General features: G+C 35.6%; 1 protein-coding gene across 10 annotated transcripts in view; it reads left to right on the plus strand.

The window, feature by feature from the left end:
- The window catches only part of SLTM (SAFB like transcription modulator), a 45085-nt gene that overhangs the window by 6369 nt on the left and 11377 nt on the right, over positions 1–27339 (plus strand). For 2 of the 10 annotated variants that reach the window (XM_045449582.1, XM_045449584.1), the window contains exons 3-12: positions 6582–6646; positions 9384–9581; positions 10465–10512; positions 18449–18476; positions 19809–20277; positions 20895–20944; positions 23116–23234; positions 26274–26423; positions 26652–26755; positions 26847–27013. In XM_045449582.1, the coding sequence (XP_045305538.1) occupies positions 6582–6646; positions 9384–9581; positions 10465–10512; positions 18449–18476; positions 19809–20277; positions 20895–20944; positions 23116–23234; positions 26274–26423; positions 26652–26755; positions 26847–27013 (1398 nt within the window). Of the gene's footprint in view, positions 1–6581; positions 6647–7260; positions 7464–9383; positions 9582–10464; positions 10513–18448; positions 18477–19808; positions 20278–20894; positions 20945–23115; positions 23235–26273; positions 26424–26651; positions 26756–26846; positions 27014–27339 lie in introns of those variants that run through there. The other 8 variants (XM_045449583.1, XM_045449586.1, XM_045449585.1 and 5 more) reach the window with 8 other exon arrangements.

Raw genomic sequence — 27339 nt, forward strand, 5'->3', positions numbered from 1 at the left:
CTAAGTTAGCCATCTATGGCAGATCTGGTACCCTGGAATTGTAGTTTGCAATATAGCTATACAGTATTGTTTTCCTGATTATTAAAGTGAAGTAATGTTCATTTAAAAAAATTCAGTAATCTGGAGAAGTACTAAAAAGTGAAAATTGCCTATAATTCCACCACCCTGAAACTATCACAGGTGTTACTTGTTTATCTAAGGTGTGTGTGTTCATGCACTCATAGATTTATGTTTACGGATTTTTTTTTCAACAACTAAAATAGGCTCACATCATACATGGTGTTTTGTTAAAGGCAGATAAAATTGAAATTTTCTCTAGTCTGGAGAACCTGAAAACAGTAGTCTTCCTCGTACATTCTTTTCATTCTACCTAGCTGCTTATTTATGCTCAGTCGTCCTAGGACCTATGTTAGAGTCATTTTGAGTTTTTAAAAATACAGATACCAGGCTCCTGCCTCCTCAGAGATTTGGTTTTGGCTGCTCTGTTGGGGGCATAGGCTTCATTATTTTCTAAAAGCTCCCCAGGTGATTCTCACACAGAGTTAAGAACCGCTGGCTGCTCTAGACTAGAGCTTGAAGCTTGGCACCATTCTCCTTTACCTCTTTCTGTTTGGCAGTTTTGTGTACTTTACATTTTCCAAAAAACTCCACACCGCTTTATTTGATTCTGACAGCAGGACTTAGAGTTAGCCAGGAGTATTTTATTTTTATTGATAGAATAGATAAGTAACCCATTAAAAATTGAGTTACATTTTTGCTGCCTTTTAGATTAAAATCTCATGTGTGCGTGCGTGTGCATTTTGTGTGTCTTTGTTTATAGTTTAGTTATCTATAGATGACAAAGTTGACAGATTTTTTAAACTATATATTTGGGGGCACCTGGCTGGCTCATTTGGTTAAGCTTCCGACTTTGGCTCAGGTCATGATCTCACAGTTTGTGAGTTCAAGCCCCACGTCAGGCTCTGTGCTGACAGTTCAGAGCCTGGAGCCTGCTTTGGATTCTTTGCCTCCCTCTCCCTACCCCTCCCCCGTTTGTGGGTGTGTATGTGCTCTCTCTCAAAAATAAATAAACATTAAAAAAATAAATAACATACTTTTGGTGTTTTCTGGATTTATAATGAATAATTATCTGCAGATTAAAAAATATATAAAAATGACCTATTGGATGGCTGCTATTAGGTCTTTTAGAAAAGTTTTATTACTAAAATATTAGTCTAATAAAAGAGATGTTAAAACATTGTATGCAATTGTATGCAAACAATTAACACAAAGCATAATCTGATTATTTTTAAATATTGCATGTAATTGGAGACAGGGTGTTGCTGGAAACATTCATGTTCAGTTTGGCTTATATTCTGATTTCCTCCCCCTCTTAAATCGCAATTTTATGACTAACCATTTCTACATTTTATATTTTGTAAATGTGTATAGGGAAGAGTTGCTCAACTCACAAAGTTTTTTGGCAAAATTACTTTAAACCTACTTATTGTGTGGAGTTTTTGTTTTTGTTTTTGGAGGTGTTTCTGAACTTGAAAAGGAGAATTGCAAATCGTTATATGACCATTTTGCCTTTGGAGGAGAAAACCAATTTATGACCCAGAATCCTTTATTCATAATTCTGAAATACAAAAGTTCTAAAAATTGGGTTTTTTTCTTAAGTTTGGTGGCAAAAGTGAAGCTGTTTAAGGCCTTGATTTATTTATAGTCTTGATTTATCTTATTTGGCATGAATGTGCATGTATTTCATTGCACAAATATTTCTGTGATTGGTTGGGAGACTCTGTTCCAGAAGCCACTGGGAAATTTAGATTAATAAATTGTATATATACATATGTATGTATATATATACATTGTACTCTTCTAAAATCTGAAAATTCTGAATGATCATTAATTATAAAATTTAAGATCTGTGAACCTATAAACATTTATGTTGCATAAATAGCTGTTTCTAGCGTCATCTTCCTTTGGTGTAAACATTTTTACTTTGCCATTTTACCCTAGACCCTAAAATCACGCGAAGAATATTGCAGTGTTTTTATATGAAATTCTCTAATTCCAAAAATAGCCATGTGTTACTACTATGGATAATTTAAGATGTGATAAATTAATTTTACTTCTATTTGTATTTTGATATTCAGACTGTCTTTACTGCTCAACTAATTTTCTAGTTTAGTTCCTCAAAGCATTAAAGTTAGGTTTCAGGGGTGACTGGCTGTCTCAGTCTGTAGAGCATGAGACTCTTGATCTTGGAGTTGTGAGTTCGAGCCCTACGTTGGATGTAGAGCTTACTTAATTTTTTTTTCTTTTTTTTTAATTTTAAACGGGCACCTGGTTGGTTCAGTCAGTGGAGTGTGGGACTCTTGATCTTGGCGTTGTGAGTTCCAGCGCTACATTGTGTGTAGAGATTGCTTAAAAATAAAATCTTAAAAAAAATATTAGGCTTCAATAACATTAAACTTTAAGTTAGCTCTCATCCTGGTCATACTACTTTCCTTTGCACCAGTTCCCATTTCTGTGGCACGTGCCTGAATCCTTGAAGGATTAAAGATTAGTTGATTAACTTGCTGTAGGAGTTTTGATAGCACAGGCTTAAATGAGAGAGAGAGCTATAAATGGTTACTGACTCTACAAAAAAGTGCCAAAAGTGATGTTGTTTATTGGAGTTTGAGGAGGATTTGGTTTTTCTTTTAAGTTACTTCTCATCTGTGACCTAAGTTAGGAATTCATAGAGGTACTTTGTAGCGTCATTGAAGTTGCGAATTTATAGGCCTTACTGACAGGATGGGTTTGCACATGTTTCTAGTTTGACTGGCCTGCCACCTCTTACCTTTTGTCCCCGTGAGAGCTGAATAGCAATCCAGACCTTGTTACATCCAATGTATGATTCACTCCATTATCAGTCAGGTAGCACATCTGCTCATTATATAACATTGTACTAGGTTCTGGGCTGGATGATGATCATCAGAGCTTATTAAAATGTGAGTTATATTTTATATGAGGAAAGGATGATACTTTTTTCAGTAAGGAAGAAATTACTGTATAGTTTCTAATTCAACATGTGTAAAGTAAGCCCAAAGTTACGAATTATGAAATCACTCAAAAGCTAGAGTGTAAAATTTCATGTTTTTTTTTTTTAAATTTTGGAATTATCAAAGATGTCTTTATATAAAGTTTGTTCATTCTAAATATACAGAACAAAAATGATGTCAGCTCATCTGTGAGACACCAACCAGAATTTTCTTATATTGTCTAAGAATTTAAAGGTCAGTTTCCCAAGATGGTAAAATTTCAGTTTTCTTAAACACTGTGTATCTATCAAATTATTGCTACGGTTTTATCACTGTACGTTTGAAAATCTTGTCCTTGTGGTTTTTATGTTTACAAGCTGATACAGTAAATTTCTAGTGCTTTCATGTGATAGAGCTGTTTAAAACAGTACGGGATAGCAAAGTTGGGCCCTGTTGTGTACCTCTGCTTCTTGTTGCCTATTTGTCATGCGGCATCTTAACGTGATACAGTAGACTTACACTTAAACATTTTATAGATGTGGCTTTGGGAGCCTCTCTTTATACGACAAGAGATAATAGTCTTAACGATAGGCACATTTGTAGCTACTCAAAGATCTAATGGCTTTGTGGGTTTTGAGAAGTGGGAATATAGGCCTAGGTTTAAATTGAAGCACTGCCTTCACTAGCTTTGTAATCTGATTAATTTTTCAGCAATAGTTTCCTCTTTTATAGAATGGGGATAATAGTTGCAGAGTAGTTATGATAAATAAATACATTAATGTATACAAAACATTTATCCTGGTACCTGGACCATGGAAGCCACATAAGCAAGGGATAGTGACTGCTGGTGTTATTTTTGTTGCCGTGGTGTAATTTGGTTTTCCTTTAAGTAAACTAAAACAAGTGAAATTCACCACAGAATGTGCAAAGCATATGTAGTTTGTCATAATGCTGAAGGCTGCTGTTTTAAAGATAGTATCTTCAAACTGAGTTAATTAACCACTCCTTACAAGGATAATGTCTTTTAAGTAGGTCATAGTAAGATGTAGTGGAAAGAATTTAGGACTGGAAATGAGAAGCCTTGGCATCCAGTTCTGACAATGCTATTTACCAGCTTTGGGCAAGCTACTTAACCTCTCAGGCTCATTTTCTCTTTCATAATATTGTGATTACCTGCCCCATGTACCATACGGTGCTTAGAAAAATCAATTGAACTTTTTTTTTTTCCCACATGCTTTGTAAATTGTAAAACAGGTTATAATCATAAGGAGTAAATACTGTTTGCAAACGTTCTGAAGGAGTTCCCCCCAAAGCTCTACTCTGTAGATTACTTGGTGGTGTGTTTTGTGGTCCTCTATTTTTTTTTTTTTTTCAATTTTTTTTTTCAATGTTTATTTATTTTTGGGACAGAGAGAGACAGAGCATGAACAGGGGAGGGTCAGAGAGAGAGGGAGACACAGAATCGGAAACAGGCTCCAGGCACTGAGCCATCAACCCAGAGCCTGACGTGGGGCTCGAATTCACGGACCGCGAGATCATGACCTGGCTGAAGTCGGACGTTTAACCGACTGCGCCACCCAGGCGCCCCTGTGGTCCTCTATTTTTAAAAAGCTTTTTTTTTCCCCAAAAGAAGCATCTTTAAGGTTTTTGTACTGTGGAACTTTATCAAGATGTGATAGAACATAGTGAGCTCTTTCTCACCTCATACCATTTTCTTTTCCATGGGAGGAACATCTTCACTTATTTTTTTTTTTAATATATTAATAGATGCTTTCTGACTAGCAGACTTTGTTAGTTGTCCTTTGTAGTAACTTCCATTTTTTTAAATGTTTATTGAGAGAGAGAGCGAGCATGCATTCATGTGACTGGGGGAGAGGCAGAGGCAGAGGGAGAGAGAATCCCAAGCAGGCTCTATGCCTGAAACTCTACGCTCACATTGTTCATAACCTGAACCGAAATCAGGAGTCACTGACCGAGCCACCCAGGTGCTTCCCTTGTAGTAACGTCTAATTTCTATTTTCCCTAAAATACAAACACCAACATTGCAAATAGGAAGTGAATGGCACACAAGCTTCACACTTTGTCTTTTGAGTCACACAAGTCCTTAAGAGACAGGGACAAGCCCTCTTAGCCCTCTTTTACCTCAGTGGGTTAGAAGCACAAAAACAAACCTCCACTCTTCAAAAAAAATTTTTTTTTGACATTTTATTTTTCAGAGACAGAGCGAGACAGAGCACGAGTAGGGGAGGGGCAGAGAGGGGGAGACACAGAATCCAAAGCAGGCTCCAGGCTCCAAGCTGTCAGCACAGAGCCCAAAGCGGGGCTCAAACTCTCATGACCGCCTGCTCATGACCTGAGCTGAAGTTGGTCACTTAACCGACTGAGCCCCTCAGGCGCCCCCAAATCTCCACTCTTAATACTGTTTGCCACATACCTGGAAGGATCAGAATCTTGTTGCTTTTTTATCACTCCTTTGAGGAGAGGGTTTCATATTGGAAGTACATGGAAGATAGGGGCTGTTGCGGAGACTAGGGAAAGGGAGGTACACTAACTTTTTTTACAGCTACCTTACACCTAACCCTCTACCCTGGGGGTCACAGAAGCTTAAGATAGGTACATGGTAGTCCCTGTTTTAGGCAAAGGGAAAAGTTGATTAGTTGACCTCAGGAAAGAACATCCATTCACGTTTCAAAATAAATGCATTTTTTAAAAATTTAAATATTACAGTTCCAGCAGTTGTGTTTTTTACACTATTTCTGATGCATGTGTTATTCAGTAGGTTTTTATGGAGCAACCTGAAAATGTGAACTTCTGGCATTGGCTTGGGGGAAAATATGTATTTCTTTAAATGTGGAAAACATTTTTAAAGTTCCAACAAGTGATTTGTAAAGTTTGAAGATGTGAGTTGGGTGGAGGAGACCTGTAGTCTCTCTGGAAGCTATTAGCAGTTTTCAGTCTGAAGGAATTTCTCCTTGCCTTAATATTTGGTTTATATTTAGGCCTTTGGAAAAATACAAAACAAGCATAAAAGCAGTCCCTGCACTTAAGGAATTTCCTTTCTATAATGGTGAAGTAAGATGTATTTGAGAGTATCAGGCATATTTTATCAACTGATGGAGTGTAAGGTGTAGATTAAAGTATGAGTATATTATTGCAGAGAAAGCTTGTTGAAGAATAGCACTAGGGATGGCTTTGTGGGGACATGAGCCTTGAACTTAACTATCAGATGTCTGGTGATAGACACAACACCGTTGAAGGGTGCTGCTACTTAATGGGAGAATTGAAGAGGAGAGTTTGAGTGGCATAAAGGAAAGTGTATTACGTATATCAAGTAGTTAAGATGAAGAGTTCATGTTAGGATTATTTGTGCAGTTTGTTTTTGTGAAACAGCATGACATTCTCAAAGCTTTTGTGTTTGGGACAGCTATGAGCAGGTGGTTTATAAGCAGTTCGCATTAGTTTGGTCGATGATTTGGGAGTAGAGAGTGATACTGTGGGGTAAACTTTTCCAAATGTTTTTTGATCTTAAAGTAATAAAATACTGGTTGTTAGCCCATTTTCCTTCTTTCGCAGGTAAAAAACAGGAAGCAGATGAGTTGAGTGGAGATGCTTCTGTGGAAGATGATGCTTTTGTCAAGGTAAAGTGTTAATTACTCAGGTTAAGATGTTTTGAGTGTAGTATTTTGCATGATGAATTCATGCAGTTTACTTGAATAATAGATGTATGTAGGTAAAATAAAGATAGAGACCTATGTAGTATTGTCAATCTCATCATAGTTGAAAAATACAATAACTGTCTTTAGTTGAATGAGACATAGGGCTAAAAATAATTTTTGTCCAGGTCTTTAAGTAGAAATCAGACATAGATGCCAGAGGAACAGCTACAGGACAATTGATATGTTAGTTCCTGGACAAAGTGCTGCAATGAAGGTATTGATAATTTATTTTTCATCTTCCCATTGCATTTAGCTTCTGTATAAAATATACAAAACTAGCTTAAAGTAGTCCTTAAAATGGAGAGAGAAGATTGCTGATGTGTTGCTACTTAGGAAAGATCAAATTAAGAAATTTGTTTTGCCTTTTAAAGATAAATAAGCCAGTTTCTTTTGGCTAAAAATTAATGTATTTCAAAACTGACCAATCAGAAAAATAATGTATATAGTTTTAGCTGGAGTTGTGGCAATTCTGTGTACTAAGTTATTTTTAATCACAGGGTTTTGTTTTTTTTTTCTTGGGGGTGTGTGTGTGTGTGTGTGTGTGTGTGTGTGTGTGTGTGTTTACTAATGTGATCTGCTCCTTACTGATCATTAGGTCTTAAGTAGTGTGGCATTTGTAGGAATTATTTAATGACCATAATTCCTCTTAAATTATGTACGTTTATACCCCCATATATTCTGTTCTCTGTGTACTTAGTCCATATGGTCATAACATCTCTGGATGTCTGTGTGCTCTACCGTGAAGTTAGCTTGTGTCCATTCACCTGGCCATCTCTTCCTACTGCTTAGCTCTCTCCCCTCCCCACGTTAGAGGACACACAGACCACAGAGTATACCACATGCCCTACACTTTGCACCTTGCACTTTGAGGGTATGCAGAGAGAAAGAAATTCATGGTGAGGATTTAACTTTGAAATCAGATAATTTTAGGAAATACTTGCCCAAGGAGCCATTAAAATTGATGATTGCATGCCTGTAACTAGCTTTTGTTTGAGCCTTTCAGAACTCTCCAGTCTCTGTATTCTGTTATTCTTGTGATACATCTTCCTTTAGGTTTGTTTCTTTGTTCTTATTTTCTCCAGGTATCTTCACTAGTGAGTATATGACTGAGTAAAAACTATCCATAACCTGGAAAAACATTGTGGTTTAGTAAAAAACTTTTCATTTTCAAATATCTCTGTTTCAGCTCTTCAGTTCACAAAAATCTCACATTTATTTGAACTGTTAGGAGATAGATATGTCCATTCAGCATAATAGTATTGTCTCATGTGCTGCAAAGGATAGCTTTGTGTTGTTATTAAGTGAACCTGGTCATAATGTCTAGAAGAACAGAAGAGCTTAAAAAAAAAGTCCTATTTAAATAAATCTTCAGTTCCTTCTTTGTACTTCTTTTTTTACTTTGGAAGTAATGGCATATATGATGTATTCGATTGAAATAAAGTGAATATGCTAATTTCTTAGAATTGGTAAATTTTAGAATTTATACAGTAGTGGTAAGTAAGTATTACCTATTGTCTAGACATGAATAATAGAATAATTGCTTTCATTTACAAGTGAAGAGAATGGTCCAAGTTGGCATTTCAGAATAAATAAAGTCCCCTGGGTGATTTCCCTTAGTCGGTTCTCTTTTCTTTTCTCTTTTTCTCTTTTCATTTCTTTTCTTTTTTCTTTTCTTTTCTTGCCTTTACCCCTGTTACATAATCATCTACTCCCATTTTCAGTCTCCAGTGTTCCTCACTCATAGGTTGTGAGGTTGGTGAAACCTACTGCCCCAGAAACATCCTGCTCCCAAGCACTCCACATTCTAATACAATCATATTGCTTTTCTTTGCCCATCTCCCTCAGAAATTTCTATTTCCTCACTGCAGTTCAGCTCTGAGTGATTGATAGTCACGCCCGTGCACTTTTCCCCTTTTAACCCAGAAGCCTTTTCTTAGACCTGTTATATTTACCATAAGAATAGGAAAAGGGGAAGGGTGTTCATTGCTTTCCACCCTTTCTTTGCAGTTAAAGAGGAAACTAACTAGATTGCTACTTTTCTTTGTTTCTATGGAATTACTGTGAATCCGTAAACTTTGAAGGGCAAACAGAATTCCTTAACAGAGACAACCCCAACCTATGTTCCCTTGCCTATCTGGGATTGTGGCACAGTGATATATTTCAGAATAAATACATTTAATTATTTGCATTTTTTCAAAAGCAGAATGTAGCAGTTGGGGTGCCTTATTATAAATTAGAAATAAACTTTGTTACAATATGTAAGACTTGCAGGGTCTTTGAAGTTAAATCAAACTGGCATATGGAGAAATCAAGTCATTTCTGTGAAGTCGTATCTTCTAGGACAACTCCTGGGATGTGAGTTGGTAAATATTAAATAACTGGAACTTGAAAGCATCTCCAGTAGCAATCCAGTTAGTGTGTACCTCAGTGTGAGAGATTTGGGGAGTTAGATGCATGGTTCAGTAACTTTGGGATTTGACACCCTCTTTTTAAAGACACAGTAAATATGTAAGGCAAAATGATTGAACTTTGACTTTGGAAATAAAGTCAAAGTATGGTAAAATTTAAAACATGTAGACACGTAAATTACCAAAAAGGTTTGGTGGATAGCCTACACTACTTTGCCTCTAGTTGTACCAAATTTTCTTACCATTAAAAGGACTGTGAATTGGAGAATCAAGAGGCACATGAACAAGATGGAAATGACGAGCTAAAGGACTCTGAAGAATTTGGTGAAAATGAAGAAGAAAATGTGCATTCCAAGGAGTTACTTTCTGCAGAAGAGAACCAGAGAGCTCATGAATTAATAGAGGCAGAAGCAATAGAAGATATAGAAAAAGAGGACATCGAAAGTCAGGTCTTTAGCCAGTTTTTTAAAAATGTGACACGGATAAATTAAGTAATAAATAATAAAAAGTATTTTTTCTAGTTCAATGTGGAAGTTTCAGAATTTTCAAAAATAATATTTTGAAGTTATTTATAAACCACCCAAAATCCTACCACCTAAGATGACCTTTTAAATTTTTGCTTGTCTTCCACATTTGTATATATTTTTATATAGTAGTTATCATGCCTTTAGTTGCTATTTATTCTACATGATGTTTTCATATAACATACCATAATTTCATAATGCGTGTGCTATACTGTAACTTACTAGATTGATTTCTGTGTGTCAAATAGCCACTCCCTTAATTTGGACATTTACACATAAGTTGTTTTCTACCCCATTATGGATGAGTGTACCAGTTCACTCTGATCTTGCCAACACTACTGGATGGTAGCTATTTTTTCTTTTGCTATTTTAGTAGATATAAAGGATTAATTTGCATTTCTTTGGTTATGAATGGTGGGTAATTACTTCAAGTTTAATTTAAAGGCATATAATTTTAAAAGTATTTTATTGAAATAGACCATTTGTCTTGTTTTGAAGTATGTTAGTGTGTCTTAAAACCAATGGATTAGGGAGTCAGTACTGTTAATATTCATGCTTAGAATACTTCCATTCTACTTAGCCAAATAAATGAAGGGCTCAAGAGATTTTTGTAATCCTCTATCAGTGTGACTGTTTTTATGTTGGAACAAAAAGTGTAATCTGAATTATTAAGCATTGACTTAGTACCGACAGTATCATAGACACTGTGCAGAATACAAGGCAAGTGATAGTTGGGTATAGCATAAAAGCATTCTCATGTTACCCAGATATTTTGTAAAGCAAAGCTATTGTATACCCTTTTACTTAGGAAATTGAAGCTCAAGAAGGTGAAGATGATACCTTTCTAACAGCCCAAGTAAGTTTACATTTAGTCCTATGAATATGATATTGTGGGTGGAAGGGCTTGGAAAAGGAATCTTATTTTGACTTCATAATTCTCTAATTCATAAAACTGCTTTAAATTCAGTTTAAGTACTGGTATATACAAAATACTTAAAATTGGCAGCTGAAATTTCTGTTGCCACAAAGGTAATTGGAAGATATTATAACAAGGTTCTTACCATTTTCAGAATAAAAATAAAAATAGTCCATCCTTTCTGTTAAAAAAAAAAAGAAACAAACTGAAAAACCTCTGATTACCAGTCTTTTGAGAAGTCTACCTCTCCTTGATTTTTTTTTTCTGGCAATTTGCTATGAAGTCAATCATTTAAAAGTACTAATACCCTTATTAAAGCTTTAATTAAGATTTTGTTAATTTAACACACCTAGAATGGGCAGAGCATAAAAATGATAAAAGTCTCTGTTCTAGAAATTTACTCAGGGTATGTGTGTGTGTATGTGTGTGTGGAAAATGACTCCTATTGTGTGTCGTGTTGTTTTTGGTATATGTGATATAGATAGTGTATATTTTAAAGTGTGACTTACAGGGGCTATAAACACATATAGCTCAGTTGCTACAATGTTTCCTTTTTAACTTATTCTTTGTTTTTTCCTCATCTGTACTCAAGAACCCCTTTTTCATCTACCTTCTTTAAATAGTATGCTTTGAAATAGAGATAGGAGTTTCCTCTCTTTACTAGATTAAGAAAAAATAGGGATTGAGACTGTTATTTCCTTACCGTAATATTTGCCAGAAGAGTATCTAAGTGGAGCTCATACTTGTGGACTGCTTAGCTGATTGCCTCTGGTCACACCTTCTTTCCTGCAGCTCTATTGCCTTTGAAATGATGTTGAACCACAAATGCTGGTGAGGCTGTATTTTGGCTTTCTGCGTTTATTGCAGTGGGGGGAGAAACTGCATTTCTGGGAGAAATGTGTCTCATAATTTGGAATATTCAGGAAGGAAATGATAGGACTATGCATGTCTGTAGATTTGTTGCCCATACTGTCTCCAACTAAGTTAGTTTCTGAGTGATAAAGAATAGGTGAGGAATATTAACTCTCAGATTAGGGGAATACCTTTTCTAGATTAACTAATTTGCAAAAAGGTAGAGTTGAGCTCTTCATATTCCTTAGCAACTAGCTTGTTAATTTGCTCCAAGGCCCACTCCTGGAGTTGTGTAGGTTGTGAGCTGTGTAAAGAGATCATTTCTAAGGTCCCCATTCACATCATAGATTACATATTTGTTATAAAAATTTAACAGATTAAAGTACCTTAAGGAATGGATGCCTTTTTAAAAATTTTCACAAATCTTTATGGTCTGGAGATGGCCATGCTTCCCTTCTATCTTGATGATGAGTGAACACTTATTCCTCATCAAGGGCTTTACTGTATCAAAGTATGGGAAGGTACATCTTCAGAGAAGTTTTCTTTACGATTTAAAATGACCTTTTTTCTCTTTGTGAATAATGTAGAGTGGAACATTTAGCAATATATAAAAATGTTTCTATGTTTCATTGTGATCTAATGTTTCTGAACGTGTTGTTTTACTGTGCATTAAGTAATACTACATAGAGTGTAATGATCACCCAGCTTTAGCCATTACAACTCATGGGTAGTCTTGTTTCATTTATACCTCCTTTCACTTTTCCTTTTCTGCATTATTCAGACAAATCCTGGACATTTAAAATTTTTCATTATGTATCTCTAAAAGAGAACTTACTTTTTTACAATATCACTCCTAATATAAGGTTTTTAATCTCCCTACATGTACACTTAGTATTCAAATGTTCAATTGTGCATAAGTTTTTGCTTTTTTTCTTATTTTCACAGGTTTTGTTTGAATCAGATGTGAATAAGATGTACCTACTGTGATTGATTGAAATGTTTATTAAATCTCTTTTAGTTTATAGGTTTTTTTCCATCTTTTTTCCTTCAGTTTATTTGTTGAAGAAATTGAGTTGTATATTCTGTAGAGCAAGGGTTGGCAAAGTTTTTCTTAAGGGAGTAGGTAGAAAATATTTTAGCCATTGTGGGCCATATGGTCTGTGTTACACCGATTCAGCTCTGCCATTGTTGTGTGAAAGCAGCTGTAGACCATAGGTAAATGAACTGACATGGCTGTTTCAGTAAAAATATTTATAAAAAGAGGTATCTAGCCTCTTTTTTGCCAACCCCTGTTATAGGCTTTCCAAAGTCTAGATTTTGCTGATTACATTTCTGTGGAGTCGTTCAACATGTGTCTTTGTTTACTGTATTCTCTGTAAATTGGTAAGTCGGTTATAGGATCTAGAGACTTGCTGTCCAGTTCAGGGCACCCCACCCCAACACACCCAACTACTGCAGAAACAGTGTTCTTCCATTTGGATGCATGTCATGTCTGGTTTTAACTTTTTGGTGATGCTGCCAATCATTGATGATCCACACCCCTTTGATCAAAGTAGTATATTCTAATTCTATCATTTCTTTTTAATGATCAGCTAGGATGTTCCTAGAAATAGAAATATCTCATACTGTTTGGTTATCCAGTGGTACCATTGACAAGGGAAAGCCAGCGTATATACTTATGCCTCATTTCTTTTCCTTTTATTTACCAGTTTTGAGAATAATGAGCTGGTTTATCACTGACTGATGAGCTTATTATTTTTCCTTTTTTTCTCCCTTAGTTTCATTTTGAACTCATGGGTTTAAGTGTATTTGATGTATTTCAGTCCATTGTAGTTATCCTTGTTCAGTGTTCAAACTGTCCCATCTGTATCTGTAGCTTGTGAGAGCCTCTTCATTTCAACATGATCCTAGTAGTCTTTGATTGCTTCCTTGCTTTCTGGTATGTTATGATGTTCCTTTTTCTGCTCTAGACCTCGTTAGCCATTTTTTCCCTTTATAGTGGTAAATGGTTTTCAAGAAAATAGTCTCGGTGGTAGGGATGTAGTTCATTGCCGCTGGGTTTTCATGTCTTCTAGGTCTTTTCTTCCAGTGTACAGTGCTAGGGAATGTGTGTGGTGTTTTGGTTTGTTTTTGCTTTCAAGTTAAATACATTTTGAGGTCACAGGGATACTTGCAAGTTAATCATTTCCTTTGTCTTATGGTACACATAAAATAGTCTTAGAAACTTAATATCAACACTGTTACCAAAAAGATTAGTGAAAATAACTTCTCCCCAGTATATCTGTCCTAAAGACATACCCTTCTAGGAGTGAACAGACTAGTATTTTGGACGAGTTCTGCTCTATAGGATTATATCACCAACTCATACATACTTAGGTTGACTTGTTTCATTTTATTTTCAATAATTAAGGTGTGCTTTTTAAAAAACTTGAATCTGTAACTTTTTGTGAGTCTATAATTCAAACTAGGAAATTTAATTTTATAATTATTTACAGTATTTATGTGGTTTCGAAATCAAAGCTACGAGAAAAGTACATTCAGAAAAGTCCCTTCTGGGGTGCCTGGCTGGCTTATTTGCTAGAGCATGTGAACCTTGATCTCAGGGTCATAAGTGCAAGCCCCACATTGGGCGTAGAACTCACATCCACACAAAAAAAGTCCCCTCCACTCATTCCCTTGATGGCAAACTTTTTAAATTCCTGATACATTCTTCTATTATTTGTTCCTAAAGATACAAGCAAATGGGCAGTATATTTGTATAGGAATGTATTTATTTAAAGCCAGTTTTCAGGCTTACTTACTTTAAATGTTTGGCCTTTAGGTGTTAGCCAAGAATGTGGTTCTAATTCTGCTTCTTTTAGTTGCTAATAATATTTTGACTTTGGGTGGATTCTCTTAGTTTCTAAGTCTGTAAAGTGAACATTAATTCCTACCTGCTGCATTGATGTTAGGATTAATTATAGATCCTGGCACTTAGCATATGTGCATTCTGGTTGTGATCTTGTTTACTAGCTTGAAGATACTTGTTTTACTTAAGAATTTGGGGGAATTTTTCTCAAAAATGTTTATATTTGCTGATTCTGTAATTCTTCAAAATTTCCTCTAATCTCAGTCTCTTCAGTCTTTGGTAATCACACCATGTATATTCCTTTTTCTGTTTGCCTTTGCCCTTAATATTTCACTAATTTGATACCCTTTTTTTGTCATATGAATTCTGTGTACCCCTAAAGCCAGATTTATCTGTATCTGCTCCCTAAAACTTTCCCTAATATCTTTTATGTAGTGCTTTATGGTTTACAGAGAATTTTTTACATCCATTATCTTACTCAGATGTTTATATTTATTTAGGTCATATGTTATCCCTTATTTTATGGGTAAAATTCACCTACATGGATAACATGAGTGAAACTGTTTCGTTGACAACGATAGGATAAATATCCAGGTGTTATGATGCCTGGTTTAGAATTCTTTTCACTAAATCACTGCACACTAGTAAATCTTGTTTTCTGAATTCCATTATACTCACACAGGGCTGTAGCTAAGCCCGTTACGTACATGGAAATGAACAGTTAGTTCATTCCCTTCACCTGAAAATAGTAGTGTCTTATACCACAATTATTCAGTAAATTCATTCAATAAATATTTATTGAATGCTTATCACATGCCAGGTGTTTTGTGTTTTCTGTGATCTTTAGCATATTGCCAGATAGATAGCAGACAGTTGGTGGCTTAAGGTTATTTTGAAGGTTTATTTTAAAATCAGGCTGAATATAGTATTTACATACAAGTCAGGGAAAGGAGGCTTTCTAGAAGCGGTCTTCTGACATAGCACATGTTACACGTATCGCAAGATTAACCTAGGGGAAAGGAGAGAGAGAGGGGGTGGGGAGAATGTAGCTTTGTATATGAATTTTGGCATTTGACTGAGGGTTGTAGATCCTGCTATAAGGATAAACAACATGAGTACCTACCTTACAGAGCATTTGCTTCATTTTCATATGTGAAATGTTACATTTTTTCCAAGAGAAGCTCAAAAAGTGTTTAATATGGAAGGATGCTTTACACTGTTGTTACTTACTATATTTCTCATTCTGAAAACAATCTGTTTTCAGTGGAGGAAAATTGTTTTCAGAGAAAATGCATATCCTATGTATCATTTAGACAAGAAAAATCTCCCATTGTATTTCTTGGTTTGTTTCCGTATTACAAAGATTTTTAGGCTTATTTAGGGCTTTTGGTTTGACTTTAGCAGAACTTTGTTTACTGCACATACTGCGCAGCGAAACCTGCACTGATACGTGGCTCATCTTTTCTACTAACCCTAGTTGTTTTTGTGCTTCACCTGTGTTGTAGTTGGTTTTATTTTCTAGAAGCCGGGTCAGACTCTTCTAGGGGCATTGAAGCATATGTGGTAAAGCTAGTGTTACCTTTAATTTGAGAAACTGACATTATGAGACCCTTCAGAAGACATGTTGAATAATTAGGATAAATATCTGAAAGCTCTTCAGCAAAGTAAGGCAAACCTTACCAGTTATTTTAGCAGTTAGAAATCACATTTGTAACTAGTGGAACTACAGCAGAAAGCATTTTTTGAAAAATATTTTTTAATGTTTATTTATTTTCGAGAGAGAGAGCATGGGAGGGGAGGGACAGAGGGAGACAGAGAATCCATGCACAGAGCCTGACGCGGGGCTCGAACTCACGGACTATGAGATCATGACCTGAGCCAAAGTCGGGCGCTTAACCAACTGAGCCACCCAGGAGCCCCAGGATTTTGTTTCTTACAAAACACACAATACTTAATTTTTTTTTTAATTTAAAAATTAAAATTTTTTTACTGTTTAAAACAGGAGATAATTTGGCCATTTTTTCTTAAACCTGTCAGTATCGCATCTCTAAAAGAATAACTGGAAAGTGGTGTTGCTGTTGGTAGATAAAGGAGAGGCAAGTTGCATTCTTTAAGTTAATTTGTTCTTCTTCCAATTAAAAGTTAAAGATATTCCAGTATATTTATTCCCCCAAGACAAATTACTAAACTAAAAGAGAAAGATAAATCACCAATTCTGGTCTCACCCATCCTTTCCTTGCTGCCATTGCCTGTCATGCCACCCAAGTGAAAGCATTTCTCTTTCCTTTCCAAATGTTGCAGATTAGAAACATAATGATTGAAACTAAATTCTGGTTCAGCATTGTGGTCCAGAGCAACAATAGAGTTATCAGAGCATAATGTCGCAGACTTAAGTGATAATAAGATTCACTTTGCTATGAATCAATAACCTACTTGTTCAGGACTCTTTTACTTCCTAAGCTTGTGGCTTAGTTGTTTCAGTGTTTGTAGTTTCCTTCATACACTTTAGTGTGTAAAACAATTGGGCGTTTCCTAACTGGGGCACTTACATGTTAGCTTAAAGTCAAAAAATCTGTTAAAATGATTTCTTAGAAATATGGTTGTTGCCAGATGTAAGTTTGAGCATATGGTAAAATATTTGACATTTTTAAAGAACGCACACTTTTCTATGAATCTAAAATTGTGTTATAAATAAATATGCCAGTTAAAGTTTTATTTACAGTTCAGTTTAAGTCTTTTTTCACTACTGGGCTGTCACTCTAAGGCAGTAGTTCTTAAAGTGTGGTCCCTGGACAATAGCATCAGCATCACCTGGAAGCCTGTTAGAGATGCAGATTCTCAAGCCCTGCCTCCAGACCTGAATTAGAAACTCTGGGTTGGTGCTTAGCAAACTGTTTTAATTAGCCTTCCAGGAGATTCTGATACAGACTCAAAGTTTGAGAACCACTACTCTAAGGTTTTGTATGTGCTAGCTTCATACCACTGTGACCGAAAATAATCTACTTCTACTCAGCTTTTACTTTATTTTATTTATTATTTTTTAAATGTTAATTTATTTGTGAGAGAAAGAGAGAGAGAGAGAGAGAGAAATAGAGTAATAGAGTGGCGGAGGGGCAGAGAAAGAGGGAGACACAGATTCCAAAGCAGGCTCCAGGCTCTGAGCTGTCAGCACAGAGCCTGATACAGGGCTCAGACTCGTGAACTGTCCGATCATGGCCTGAACTGAAGTCAGACGCTTAACCGACTGAGCCCCCCAGGTGCCTCTACTCTGCTTTTATTTTAAAAGTTATGTTAAAACATCCCTTCACTTTTTTTTTTCCTTTACTGAGATTAAATGCATATTTCGTTATTTGTTAAGATCTTTAATGGGAAAATGTTGGTTTTATCTTGGTGTGATTATGACTACTTCAGTGGTTTTTGCACTATTTGCTTGGTAAAGGGAAAATCCCCTTGCAGTATTCCTGTTTTCAGGCTAGTACATCCTTAATTTTAGATTAGGTGAGGAGATCACATATTTTAAAATTAAAATCAGTCATATTTTTAAAAAAGTGTGAGTTACTCTTTTGATTACCTATTGTGCAAACACCTTTTTAAAAGTAGTTGGCCTCCAGGGTGTATATGGCTGCTGTGAATTAATTTTTAGCAGATCAGAGGAATGAGTAATTTGAAGATAACTGCTCTTGTAGTCTTCCCTTTGATTCTGAGATACCTGGAAAGAGTTTTTGTTTGTTTGTTTTATTAATATGCATTTAAGCCCTTGAAAGTATGTGTCTTCAATTTATACTTTCTGGTACTACTTTTGAATAGTATGCCCTAAAAGTGCTTTTGAATGGAGTCACATAAGATAATCAGGTCAGTCCTTTGGCAACTGCTTGATGTGAGTAAGATTCAGATTTATATAAACTAGTTTTGAATACTGAAACTAATACAGTTTATTGATGATCTGATTATTGATAGATTTACCTGTTTTGTCTGAAACCGTATATACCAGACATGTGCCACATTTCTCTAACTGGCCTCTGGTTCTGATTGGAAGATCCTATATATGCTAGTGATAGGTGTCCCTAATTAATGTTACTAAATTATATACCAGTTTAACTTGACTGATTTTATGCTATTACTAAAATCTAGTTTTAAGTGAATTCATTTTACATTTGATTATTCTTTGAATTTCAGGATGGTGAGGAAGAAGAAAATGAGAAAGGTATGTTTGATGCCAAGTAGAGTTTAAAAATTGCTGACATTTAGAAAAATAGTAAATTATGTGAGAACAAAAACCTTCCTTATTTGAAATCTTATTTTTGAAATGACTTTATTTTCAAATTTATCAATTTAGTGAATTAAGTTAGCATCTTGATTTCATTTTTCAATTGGTTTTAATTTTCTTTTTAACATTTAAGATATGTTCTAACTTAATGGTACATATCAGTTACTGTAGTGGACAATGCCATATTTTATTTAACCCAATTTTAACTTTATTTTTTACAATAACTTCTAGCATACGGTAAGTTGATAACATCCTTAAGACTGGCACTGCAGTAACTCATACGTGCTTATTGGAGTGTAACGGACAATTAATTGTATGAACGGTCCTAAAAATGGGTGATGAGGAGACTGACGTTTTGTTTGCTACATAGAGAAACGTTCATATAGCCTTCTGACAGTTTTCATAGTTTAGGAGAACTGTCTCATCCAATACAATTACAGGGACATCAGTAGTAATACATTTGTCAGTACGAGGTTATCATGGAAGAGTTCTTGGATGGAAGTCAAAGGATCCTACTTTGGACTAGAAAGGACATGGAGCAGGGTTCTAAGCAAGGCAGAATTAAAGGCCTAAAAATGATGACGAAGTAAAGCTACTGACTGAAAATCTCACATGCCTGAAGCCTTTCTATTTTGGGGGAATGCAAGACATCTTCAAAAACGGTAATTGCGGGACTGACTGGACAGGATGAAGACTGGAAATAACCAATTTCCTGAACGTTATGGAGCAGGCCATCTTTGGAGCCTTCTGTAGCAGTTTTCCATATGATTCTGGACTACCCAAGAATTGAATAAGAAGAGTGAAAAAGATGGGGCCCTGAAAAACTTTGAAGACTGATTGATATCCTCAGACTGTGACCTTTCAAGACGTCACCAAGGGAATTCTGAAGGTCACAAGGGTTAAACCCAAGATGATTGGAACATTGAATAACAAATCTGCACATTTGTCACTATCTCATGGAGGAAAAACGTCTTCCATATGCCATTAACTTCTAACCACAAATGAAGAGCTGGTATCCTCAGGATGGAACCATTTCCTCACTTTTGTTGTTTGGTATTTGTATGTAGAGATCATTTTTTTCCATGAAGAATAAGTGATCCTGGGTAAAGGATTGTTTATGTTAGTTAATACCCTTGTGTTTTTTTTCCCCTAACCTTCCATCAGTGCTAATAACTGGCTTTATATTTTCTAGGTCCTATTCTAGCTTATGAATATGAAATTGTTTAAACTTCTTGTTTTGCCATATTTATTCCTGTTAAATCCTCTTAGATATAGCAGGTTCTGGTGATGGTACACAAGAAGTATCTAAACCTCTTCCTTCAGAAGGGAACCTAGCTGAGGCTGATCACACAGCTCATGAAGAGATGGAAGCTAATGCGACTGTGAAAGAAGCTGAGGATGACAACATCTCGGTCACAATCCAGGCTGAAGATGCCATCACTCTGGATTTTGATGGTGATGACCTCCTAGAAACAGGTAAAAATGTGAAAATTACAGATTCTGAAGCAAGTAAGCCAAAAGATGGGCAGGACGCCATTGCACAGAGCCCGGAGAAGGAAAGCAAGGATTATGAGATGAATGCGAACCATAAAGATGGTAAGAAGGAAGACTGCGTGAAGGGGGATCCTGTCGAGAAGGAAGCCAGAGAAAGTTCTAAGAAAGCAGAATCTGGAGACAAAGAAAAGGATACTTTGAAGAAAGGGCCCTCGTCTACTGGGGCCTCTGGTCAAGCAAAGAGGTTTGTTTTTCTATGTCAGTTCTTTACGATACTGAATTCCAGCATTCAATAAGATCACTCTACATTAAGGGGGTGGCTTCAAGACCATGTACAGTAATTAGTACTTATGATCCTGCCTATAATATTTTTGACCGTCATAAGTTACTTTAAAAAAAATTTCAAGATCTTCGTAATATGCAGTGTGTCCTACTGATTGCATTGTCGAATTGTCAGCATATATTTGGTTTTTTTTTTTGTTGTTTTTTGTTTTTTTTTTCAAATTGACAATTTTTTTGTGTTTTATTTTTAAAAATCCTTGTGATGATGGTTAATGAACAACTATCAGTCCTAAGAACACAAAATGAAGTCAAGTCCCAGTCCTGAAATCTGGAGAAGATGGCCATATATCCACTGAATAGAATTGTCAGAAAATCTAGATCTTCAGGCATCTTGGGGAAAATCAGTGCAAGAATCCTAAGGGAATCATTTGTTCAAATAACCTAATCTAGACCTTTGGAACTGTTAATTTGTGTGAATAGCACTAGTTTGAAATGTAGTCAATATCAAGCTGTTCGATTTTTGGTTTTTTTGGGTTATTTTTTTGTTTTCAATTTTCTTCTGGTGATTTGCTTCTTTAGCTCTTCAAAGGAATCTAAAGACAGCAAGACATCATCCAAAGATGACAAAGGTAATGGATTTTTTTCCTATTTATTTCAGTGGTAAATTGCGTATTTTCGTTAAAAAATAATAATTGCCTGGGGTTTCCTTTGACGTTTAGTCATTTAAAATATACATACTAAAATTTCTGGATGACTTTTGTGCAGACTGTTGAGTTAAATAGATTTTGGCAAACTCTTGGTGTTATTGAGTTGTTAAGTTTTAATTAATTTGTAAACTGGTAGGAGTATGCTAAAAGTTGTATTTTTAACATTGTGTTCTAAGCACCTGTGTTGAATATTAATACAAAACATACTTCATTTTCTTGCCTTATAATTTTAGAAATATTTTATCTTTAGTTGTAGTCATTTGCAACCCATATGCACCAACTTTCTCCCTGTTCTGTCTAGTAGGAAATGTGCCATAAATGATATTTGCATATATTTGTGGAGTCTAATATTTAAAAGAAAATCAGTCTCTAACATTTGGTTTTATTTTTTCATTGTTTAAATCAGGGCACACTTCTGTTAACATAGCCAGTATAGGGTATTTTTGATTCTTTACAATTTGCTTCTTGATTTGACTTATTTTGGGTCGATAGGAGTTTTATGTAGGAAATTCGTTTTATTTTAAATTCTTACAAGCTTAAAGATACAATATTTGGTTACTTTCTGTTACTGGGATGTCTGGGTCTCTCATGGCTGTTGCACTATAGTTTCCTCTTGTACATATGCTGTCTACTTGAAAAACATTTCCTGTTTTCTGAAAAATCACTTTAAGGGAAATAACACCAATCAGGTATTGCAAAGTCCTAGAATGCCTCTTCAGTGAATAAATAAGGAATGTTATCTGATTTTTTGTGGTTCATTTAGTGTTATTTTGTTGGTAATTTTAATAGTTGGAATTTCAAGTGATTGTGTACTAAATTGACAGTTAATTGCAATACTCACATCCTTTTACAGTTTTGGTTAATGGACAAAATTTAATAGATTTATTGAATGTTACCCTTTAAATTCAGAAGATTAGTGGTCTTGTTTAAATGTTAACTTTTTTCTATTATTGAAATTTTTTTTTTCTGTAATTAAGAGAAGTACCTGGGCCCAAATGTTACTGTTAACATAAAAAAAGATACTCAGTCTTCTAGTTAGCATTTCGTAAAATCGATCCTTTGATAAATGTAGTTTTTAAGAGTAGAAATGCAGCAGCCATTAATATTTAAAATGTGTCGTCTCTTCATAAGTCTACGTGGACAGTAATTTTTCAACTAAAACCTGTGGCATTAATATTTTAAAGCATTGAAAATTTTACTCTTTCTACTTACAATAACGTGCAGTTATAAAAATTGTTACTTTTAATTGCTTACATACTTTTTTTCCTTAAAGTGGGTAAGAATTGTTCTGCAAATTAAGTCAAATGAATGAAAGCTCCCTTTTGTAACAGCACATTTGAAGAAAAGCACTGGTGGGGGGGGTGACTGACTAGGCCTGTATTCCAAGAAATGGTACTTAGGTGTATGACAGCCTACTTTGTGTATGGAGGTAGTACAGAAATAATTCGTATAACCATTTACCTATTCTAAAGAATTTTGAGGTTTCTGATTTTATTCTTATTAATAACTTTGTTTTAGAAGATTGTTTTTTATTAAATCCAGAGTTATCTAGCTGCATATAATTCCTGTTTTATTCTTTCTCTACCAGAGAATGAAGATGAGCTGTTGGTTAGTCTTTGTTATTAAACATTTACATTTTTGAATATGGTTTATCCCTTCCTTTGACTGTTCCCTTTTGCACTCCCAATGTCTCAGGATCTAAAGCCCAGGACCTATGTGGGTAATTAAGCAATCCGTACATTTCTAGATGACTGCTTTCCAGTTGTCTATATTCATTGCAGTGGTAGAGTATAAATTATTAAACTTAACAGTCAAAGTCAAGACCTGTAACTGATTTTTTACCCACTTCAGTTTAACGCATGCAGTAGAAACTATACAGATGTTCAGATTTGTTTCCTCACTAGTTGTATCGTCTGTTGTGTTTGATTTTAATAATAGCAAATTCATAGGATTTTGATACAGCAAGGTTGTGCTTTTAGATTTAGTTACGTCAAAAGATAATTCTATAATTTTGAAAGAAGATGGATCTAATCATTTTATTAAAAAAAATTCCAGTAGAGATACTAAAATGTCTGATATTAAATTTGTTCTAGGCAGTACAAGTAGTACTAGTGGTAGCAGTGGAAGCTCAACTAAAAATATCTGGGTTAGTGGACTTTCTTCTAATACCAAAGCTGCTGATTTGAAGAACCTTTTTGGCAAATATGGAAAGGTACGCTGCTTTTACCTGTTTATCTTTCTCGTGTCTCCATTTGAAAGGAATTATATTCAAAACAATATTATATGAAACCTTCCAGTTTTTTTGTTTTTCTTAGGACTGGTTTAAGCATAATTATTGAATTCTGTGGTAACGTAGAGTTCGTCCTATAATCTCACTCTGAGCCTGGGGATCTTTGTATTAAAAGCTCATATTATAGTTTTCTTTTTTTTTTTTTTTTTTAATGTTTATTCATTTTTGAGAGACAGAGAGAGACAGAGCATGAGTGAGGGAGGAGCAGAGAGAGAGGGAGACACAGAATCCGAAGCAGGCTCCAGGCTCCGAGCTGTCAGCACAGAGCCCAATGCGGGGCTCACATTCACAGACTGTGAGATCATGACCTGAGCTGAAGTCGGACGCTCAACTGATGGAGCCACCCAGGCGCCCCTAAAAGCTCATATTTTAAGCCCATTTCAGCCAAGGACTGAGTTATTCATCACATTCATCATGATTTTTCTAGGAACTAGAGTATCTAAGGCTAATCTAGTCATTTGGAAAATATTAGACAACGGGATATAGAATTTGGTGGGGGTGGGAACTGATACACCTGTCACCATACAGATTCCAGTACAGTAGTGGAAAAAAATGTAAAACTGGTGAAAATATCCTTCATCAGAAGTTGTGATATGTGCTATGATGGAAGAGTTGCCAAGAGAGCAGAAGGGGAGGGTCGACTGTGGTTGGTTCATCAGAAAAATATATACTGGCATATAAAGGGAAGATCTAACAGAAGAATAGCCAATAATTAAATGCATTAAATACTCAATTAATAGTTGTTGAATTGCATTGTAGTCGATTTGTATCCCTTAGGGCACTCACTCCTTTCTGCCTTATATTTTTGTTTTCATTATATGTCATATGTAATCTACTCCAGTGTAAGCTCTTTTTTTCTTAAATGTTTATTTTGAGAGAGAGCATGCACACAGAAGTGGGGGAGGGGCAGAGAGAGAAGGAGAGGGAGAATCCCAAGCAGGCTCCGTGCTGTCCCCGCAGAGCGTGACACAGGGCTCGATCCCTGTGTCCCAGGAACTGTGAGATCATAACTTGAGCCAAAATCAAGAGTTGGACTCTTAACTGACCCCTCCAGTGTAGTCTCTTTGATAGCAGGGACTTCATCTGCTATACTTTAAGTGCATGCAGTAGGCTTTGAAATATTTGTTAAATTAATGACCAATATTGGTGAATAACCATTCATGAATGTTATAAAAATCTGTTGATTTCAGAAGTCTTTTTTTTCTTCTTCTTCTAATATAGAGTTGCCTGAGTGTTAAGGATTCTTATAGGTGTCAGATATACAACACTGAGAACTGTAGTCCTGTGATCAGCCTTGGTTTATTTTTTATTTTGTTTTCAGTAATTTATTGTTAGAGATCTAAAAAGTTTTTTAATGCTGTCATTTCTTAGGACTAAAACTATATAAGGACACCGTGTACTTTTATAACAAGACATTGGGCTTTAAAACCAAGTTGTTGTTGGGGCAAGTCTGCCTTTCCCAGACTTGAGATAAATGCTGATAGTTTCAAGCCATCCACACCACCCAGCCTCCTAAATTCCCTGTTTATCTCGTTTTGGCATTAATGTCTGTCTCTCTTTTTGTTCAGCACTAGATTGTACTGCCACTTTTCTTCCTACTCATCCATCCCTGTTTCTCTTGACTTTGATAGAATTGAAATTCTTTGTCACTTTTATATTGGTGTATATTTTTAAAGCTCAAAGTGTATCTTTTTAGAGTATGTTTTTGTAGGGTGTGTTTTTAAGACTGCTTTTTTATATGTGGATGGTTCTTTATTCATTTTTTGAAATTTCTTATAGTAACTCATTGGAGAAAATTGCTAACACTCATTTAGAAACTTTCTAGAAAATTACATCTTTTATTCCTCTAATTGATTCAGGGTGGGCTTATGATAGGGGAATTTTGGCCCAAATGCAATTGAGAATATTAATTTCTTTGCTTTCATTAATTGTGGCATTATTGCATTGATGTGACTGCTGTATTTTGGCTATAGAGTTGAAAAAAATTTTTTTTTTATTTTTTATTTAAAAAAAATTTTTTTTTCAACGTTTATTTATTTTTTTTGGGACAGAGAGAGACAGAGCATGAACAGGGGAGGGGCAGAGAGAGAGGGAGACACAGAATCGGAAACAGGCTCCAGGCTCTGAGCCATCAGTCCAGAGCCTGACGCAGGGCTCGAACTCACGGACCGCGAGGTCGTGACCTGGCTGAAGTCGGACACTTAACCGACTGCGCCACCCAGGCGCCCCTAGAGTTGAAAAATTTAACACAAAACAAGTAGATTACAATTGCTTTTTGACACTATTTTTTTATTATTGTTTTTAATGTTTATTAATTTTCATAGAGGGACAGAGTGCAGGAGGGGGAGGGGTAGAGAGAGAAGGAGACCGGAAGCAGGCTCCAGGCTCTGAGCTGTCGGCACAGAGCCCGATGGGAGGGGCTGGAACTCAGGAACTGCAACATCATGACCTGAGCCGAAGTCGGATGCTTAACCGACTGAGCCACCCAAGTGCCCCTTGACGCTATTTTTTAAATGTTTATTTTGAGAGAGACAGACAGACAGGGTGTGGGGGAGTACCAGAGAAAGAGAGAGGGAGAGAGAGAATCCCAATCAGGCTCTGTGGTATCAGCGCACAGCCCATCATGGAGCTCAGTCCCACGAACTGTGGTATCATGACCTGTGCCGAAATCAAGAGTTGGACGTTTAACCGACTGACCCATCCAGGAGCCCGGTTTTTGATGCTTTAGATTTTTCCCCTGGATATTTACTGAGTACTTGTATTATAAGCAAAGTAGATAATGATCACAAGAATGTGAACCAAAATAATAATATATATCCAAAATGTATCCATCATCACAAATTCATGTATCCTGAATATATCCTTTTATTTGATTAGTATTAGTTCTGAAGTTTGATCTATTCAGAAATGTATGTTGTGGTAAAGTTGTAAAACTTTGTCAAGTGTTATTTTATATTCTAGGTTCTGAGTGCAAAGGTAGTTACAAATGCTCGAAGTCCTGGGGCAAAGTGCTATGGCATTGTAACTATGTCTTCAAGCACAGAGGTATCCAGATGTATTGCACATCTTCATCGCACTGAGCTGCATGGACAGCTGATTTCTGTTGAAAAAGTAAGCTTGCCTAAATGTATATAAAACAGAGGTTACTTCGAGGGCTAGCAGTGCTCAATTTAAAGAGTTTACACCCATAGAGAGTAGAATTTGGAATAGTTTTTAAGTATTATTTTTATGTTTTTACTTCTGTTTTTTCCACATTTGCTCCCCAAAACATACTTTTTTGTGATCTGAAACATAACCTTAAAACATACTGATTTTTTTTTTCCTGTTTAAACCTTTCAGGTTAAAGGTGATCCTTCTAAGAAAGAATTGAAGAAAGAAAATGATGAAAAGAGTAGTTCAAGAAGTTCTGGAGACAAAAAAAACATGAGTGATAGAAGTAGCAAGTAAGGATTTATTTTTTTGATAAGACTAGACTTTTTTGGAAAATTGCTGCAAAAGTTCTCATTACGTGTTTTTCCTGGGTGGTATGATCAGGACACAAGCCTCTGTGAAAAAAGAAGAGAAAAGGTCATCTGAGAAATGTGAAAAAAAAGAAGGCAAGGATACTAAGAAAATAGAAGGTAAAGATGAGAAGAATGATAATGGATCAAGTGGCCAAACTTCAGAGTCGATTAAAAAAAGTGAAGAAAAGAAGCGAATAAGTATGCTTATGTATCTTTCTTCTCAATCCCTTTCTAATGCTTTCTACCATTTCATTTTTACAGTGGAAGGGAAAACCTGAGATCCCAGTCCAGATAAATATTTAAACTTCGTTGTTAGGTGTCACTGTGGTAGAAGGGGAAGTCTTCTTTTGTACCCTTGGGAAACAAGTGTGTTCTTCCGTCTAAGCCCCTTTATGGTCATTGATAGCTGTGTGACTGAGTTGGGATCTTTTGTTGTTTTTGTTTTTTTCTTTTTTAATATGAAATTGATTGTCAAATTGGTTTCCATAAGAGTTGGGATCTTTTGGTATCACTGAAAGTAATTA

Source organism: Leopardus geoffroyi, chromosome B3 (assembly GCF_018350155.1).
Source record: "Leopardus geoffroyi isolate Oge1 chromosome B3, O.geoffroyi_Oge1_pat1.0, whole genome shotgun sequence".
Classification (NCBI taxonomy): Eukaryota; Metazoa; Chordata; class Mammalia; order Carnivora; family Felidae; genus Leopardus; species Leopardus geoffroyi.